The sequence below is a fragment of the Rhincodon typus genome, unplaced genomic scaffold, assembly GCF_021869965.1.
Source record: "Rhincodon typus isolate 14 unplaced genomic scaffold, sRhiTyp1.1 hic_rhity00008366, whole genome shotgun sequence".
NCBI classification, from domain to species: Eukaryota; Metazoa; Chordata; class Chondrichthyes; order Orectolobiformes; family Rhincodontidae; genus Rhincodon; species Rhincodon typus.
In genome coordinates this window covers 3,074-8,740 of record NW_025974004.1, presented here as the reverse complement: position 1 = coordinate 8,740, position 5,667 = coordinate 3,074, and the positions used below count along the sequence as shown (strand labels likewise).

At 39.2% G+C, this 5,667-nt stretch overlaps 1 protein-coding gene across 1 annotated transcript; it reads left to right on the top strand.

Moving 5' to 3' along the window:
- The first annotated feature begins 1,463 nt into the window (after positions 1-1,463).
- Positions 1,464-5,277, top strand: LOC109924048 (protein Tob1). Its single transcript, XM_020524067.2, has one exon. The coding sequence runs from the start codon at positions 1,645-1,647 to the stop codon at positions 2,611-2,613; it is 969 nt and encodes a 322-aa protein (XP_020379656.2). The 5' UTR covers positions 1,464-1,644; the 3' UTR covers positions 2,614-5,277.
- Positions 5,278-5,667: the final 390 nt, after the last annotated feature.

Here is a 5,667-nt window from a genome sequence, read left to right as displayed (position 1 = left end):
ACCTTTATCTACGGATCAAGTCCCCCCACCGCATAGCTCTCCCCACTCTTCCTGCTTCATTCCCTTCCCCCACCCCTGACCTCAAGGCCCTCCCCTACTGCACCACCTCTGTCCTTTCTTCTCTCTCCCCCCACCCCGAGTCCTTCAACTCTTCCTTCTCTCACCTCCATGTACATCCCATCCATTTGCCCAGTCCCTCAGATCACCATCCACTTTTTCAGGTATCTGCCTGGTCACTGCCCATCCATCCTTTCAAAACAGCTGTGTCCCCATACCCTTGCCGTGGTGGAATTCTCCACCCCTATTTTTCATCTTCTCCCTGATTTACCTGCTGAGCTGTTTTTCTTCCCCACCCCTTTACCCTGGCAAGCTCCTCCCCCCAGCTCCATTCTATCCCTGCCCCTGACATGCACCACCCCCCCCAGCAAAAAACGCTTATGCAGTCACAAACTCTCTCTCCAGAAGGAACAGTCTTTCATCTTCCAGTAGACCGAGCAGCCTTCGTTAAAATGGAACAATGCTTAATTTGGTTTTTTGCCCCAATCCCTGACAAATGCCCTGTAAGCTTGCTCTCCCTTCCTGGCAATTAATTATCTTTATTTCCCTTGCATTTGAAGGATGTAATCGCTCTGACTAGTTGGAACGGAAGGGTTAGAAATTCAGCTCCCTGCTGCGTGTGCCACTTAAAGAACCTGTGTAAAGCTGGCACAGTGCCTGATTTTAATGCATAGTTTTAAAGGGTGTCTGCCCCCTCCCTACTACTTGAAACCTCTTTATTTGATACTGTAAATACTGCGTTTGGGGCCTACTCAGTATTGACGCGAGTACTGCTCGTATTTCTGGCATGGCTACAGTTAATCAGGTCATTTGCATTCTGCCTGGTATTTGCAGTCAGTGACGTTCATTCATTATGTGCACTTCACAATCACGAGTTTGACGTCACTGTGGGACCTGGAGCTGAAAAGAAGCTGAGATTTTCCAAATATAATCTCTCGTCATGTCGTGTTTAAAGTTGTTCTATTTGTTCAAAGAAACCCCCATTTCCCCCCACTTTGGATTTCATGGTTGTTTTGAGGATCTTATTTATTCCTGAGCAATGGTGCCAACTCTGCAGATTGCTACCTTCAGATCTGTATTATGAATTCTAATGAACAGTTGGCTCAGTTGCCCAATCTGTGATGTAGGTATTTGATTTATTTTGAAGGTTGATTCCTTTTAAAAGTCATCTCGTTGATTTGTAACTTTCAGTAGTGTTGCTTTAAAAGAATGTGATGCAAGAACATTGGGTCCTTTTCAGTGGTTATAAATCTCTTTAAATTAATGTTTAATGTGAGGAGCTACTTGAGATAAAACCGCAAAGCACAAACAATTCAAAATTTCTAATATGAGAATGAAAGTGACATTGAAATAACACTTGAAATGTTGCCATTTTTCTTATACCTTCTTGTTTTCCTCCTTTCAAGGAACAAACAACAGTACTCACTTGAGGAAAACAGAAATTCCACCTTAACCAGCACTTTTTAAGAAACCTGAGGCTTCTATCTGAGGTGATCTAAACACTTCCTTCAGGAGTTAATATATATTATATATTTTCTTTTGGTTTGCAACGCAGAGTTTACAACTCATTCTGGTGATTCAGCAGCTATGCAGCTTGAAATCCAAGTAGCGCTTAATTTTATCATCTCATATTTGTACAATAAACTCCCAAGGCGACGAGTTAACATTTTTGGAGAAGAATTAGAACAGCTGCTGAAGAAGAAATATGAAGGGCACTGGTATCCGGACAAGCCATACAGAGGATCTGGGTACAGGTGTATACATGTAGGGGAAGCCATTGATCCTGTCATCGAGCAAGCTGCCAAAGAGAGTGGACTAGACATGAAGGATGTTCGTGACAACCTGCCTGAGGACTTGAGTGTCTGGATAGATCCCTTCGAGGTGTCGTATCAGATTGGAGAGAAAGGGCCTGTCAAGGTGCTATATGTGGATGATAACAATGATACTGGGACTGATCTGGACAAAGAAATCAAAAACAGCTTCAACCCTGAGGCTCAGGTCTTTATGCCCATTTGTGACCCAGCTGGGGGCTCATCTGTATCCAGCTCCCCATCCCCCCCATTTGGTCACTCTGCTGCCGTGAGCCCCACTTTCATGCCTCGTTCCGCCCAGCCTTTAACATTCACCACTGCCACTTTTGCTGCTACAAAGTTCGGCTCGACCAAAATGAAGAGCAGTGGCCGCAGTAAGGTCGCTCGCGCATCCCCCACTAACCTTGGCTTGAACATGAATAACCTGCTGAAGCAGAAAACCATGTCAACATCCATGCACACTCTCTATGGGCTTGGTGTGGGCAACCAGCAGCAACAGAAGACTTCAGCCCTTTCTCCCAATGCCAAGGAGTTTGTTTTCCCTGGCATCCAGGGGCAGGGTGGTACCAGTGCAATGTTCCCAGGGGACAGTCCCCTAAACCTCAGCCCTCTCCAGTATGGTAATGCCTTTGACATGTTTGCCTATGGAGGCCTCAATGAAAAATCCTTTGTCGATGGTCTGAATTTCAGCCTCAGTAACATGCAGTATTCTAACCAGCAGTTCCAACCTGTCATGGCTAATTAAAAAGGGGAAGAAAATTCTATACATATAAATATTAAGTCCTAATTGTAAAAGTTTAAACTTAACTGAACCCAAGGGTGTTTTTTCCCCCCTTAACTCCCTTGAGAACTTTTTTCTTTTTTATGAATGGTTTTGAAATGGGGGAAATAAGCTTGTAGTTTTGGCGCTTGGTTATTTAAGCATAAAAGTTTTTTGTTTTTGCCAACCAAGCACAAAAATGATTTTATATGGACTGTGTACCTTTTTAAAAATAAAAAAAGTTGTGGAGACAACCTCCTCAAACAGTATTTACACTTGGACAGGACATGGGCTGATTTAACAATTGGCACTAATAAAAGTGGGATTTCTGGTCTTTTGTAATTGTATAATTTAATTTAGTATGAAGTTTGTAAAATATCAGAGTATATATTGTTTCTACAACACGGTATTGCATTTATATCTTTTTACTACAGTGATCTGTGATGGCTGCAATAGCTTGCATTCTATTTTTTTTTACAAATCGTTGTAAAAAAAAGAAATCCATATTCAGGCATCAAACTACTCTTAAAAAGATTGTGTACAGGATATTCCTTAGTGATGGTGTTTAAAGTGTAGAAATTTCAGCTTTTTTTGGAAAAACATGAGAGTTGTATTTTCTGTTAAGAGTTTAAAAAAGTAAAAATAATTTTTTTTGCTATATATTATGGACAAATGTAATCGTAAATATTAATTTTGTACCTACCTTGTGCAATACTTGATAAAAACAGTATAACAAAGTATTTTGAGTCTGTGTCTTACCTGTTAAGAGGGACTAAGTTTATATTGATAAAAGTTTGTATTAAAATAATTTAAAAGTTACATGTCTTGGGGCATCCTTTCCTGTTTCATATCATTGTAAAATCATTGGGTAAAACCAAATACAGTAGGTGAACACCTGAATATGTATAAATTCTTTAAATCTTAATTTTTCACCCTAATTCTGCACCATTCCTAAAATAGCACGTGCTGATGCATCCTGACTTTTTTAAAATCCGTGATTTATAAATTCAGCTGTCCAATACAAAACTCTGCAGAGAATCTGTATTCTGATTTTTCTCAGCTTTCCAAAAAAGTTGATTGTATTCTTGTTTACAAGGTTCTATGGTGATGGAATTGGAATTTTTCAAATGATCATGGATTTGATTGTGTAAATACAAAAACTATTTGATCCATTGGGGATATTGAAATAAAGGGAGTATATCCATAATACTAAAATAATTGTTGTCCAGGAAGTAAACTACTACTTCCATGGGCTGGTAGATATCGAGAATTCTTCTTGAGAATGCCATAAACAGTTTAAAATTTGAGAATAAGATTGCTAGGTTTCCTTTGTGTCAGGGTATCTGATGAAATGATGGGTAAATGAACTTCATTTACAGATCAGCTATGACATAATTGAATGGGGAAGCATGCTTGAACGGAGTAGTCTTCCATTTTGATTCATTAAGTAATCCACATTTAATGTTTGGTCTTGATCAGTCTGGTGAATGATGCTGTTTTAATTCATTTGCATGTATGTCAGATGCCCTCTGCCAGTTGCCCCATTTCTTACGCCTTAATAGCACGATGTATAAATGAGGTGACAGTTGGTGAGAGCCATACAGGGTGGTGGATGTGTTTCCATATTTGAAGATATTGCAGGGTTTTTCTATGTAAAAACTATTGAGTTGAAGCAAAACTTGCTTTTCATGTCAATGATAGCCCTTTAGATGGAATGGGAAGTAGCAGCTACATGTGACAGCTTCATTTGTAAGCACCATTCCTTTGGATCGTAATGCAAGCAGTTGGATAGTGAAGGGGGTAGACTGTGCTGTTGAGGTGTATTGCATCTTTGGCAGCTCCTTATTCACTGGAATTTGATCAGTGCAGGTGTCCCAACACCCGTTGGATCAGTCTTGCATTCTAAGCATTTCCTTCTAAAAAGCGTTTTGTCTTGATCAGAAATAATGTATAAAACAACTGTAGATGCTGGGGATCTGAAACAAATTGCTGCAGAAACTCAGCAGGTCTGGTAGCATCTGTGAAGAGAATAATATTTTGTTCAGTGACCCTTCAGAGCTATCTAAAGAAGGGCCACTGAACTCAACTTAAGTCTGTTTTCTCTTTGCAGAAATTGTATGTGTTTTCTAAAACCCAAAAAATGCTTGTTGGCATGGTGGAAGAAAATTTAAGAAAAATCTGACTGAACAATTTAGTGCAGATTTTTCAAACTGCTGTTTTTTGTGAAGTTTGCATCTCCAGAACCCCCACTACAATCTCAATACCCTAACTAGAGGAGTCCAATCAATATATTTTTACTGTTTGGAAAGCTAATCACCATCTTTTACAAGTAATTGTGCCTATAAATGTGCTGTACTGTATGGCAGTATTTGTTCTTGAGATTAGTACAGGCAATTGAATTAACCATGAGTGGGTACGATGGAGTATGTTAAACTTTTCAGTGATTTTGTTAAATGGGTATAGTGTTCTATTTTTTTTTAAAAGTCTTCCATTGGGAAGTTTCAGTGTACTGTGGTCTGATTGAACTCTTCCACATTTTGTGCAAATGTACTTTGCTCTGAGCCTTTGTCAAAGGTCTTGCTAGTGTTAACATTGTAACTGGCATCAGTTTATTTTATTTCCTGAATTAAATACATATGTTTAAAATTGCAGAGGCTCCATTTTGTTCCATGAATAACAGGTTTCAGATTTTCAAAGTGGGGGAGGCAGAAAGTGGTAGAAATTGGGGAAAAATGCTTACTAAATAATTCTGGTTACTGAACTAAGGGTTAGTGAATTATGGTTAACTGTGGTAAAATATTAATGTGAGGGAGAGGAGGATGATATAACAGAAGAATAAGTAAAAGGTCACCTATAGTTAATCTCCCTAAGGAGATTAAAGTTTAGAGAATCCGTGGTATAGATTCTCCACAGATTCTGTACTATATCTTGTGGTCACCAAATAGGAGAGATTGTTCACTAATTTAGGTACAGATTGAAGTTAATTAGTGTTGAAGGTTCTGGGGTATAAACTGGAGCCCCCTTTTTGTTCCGTTGAGA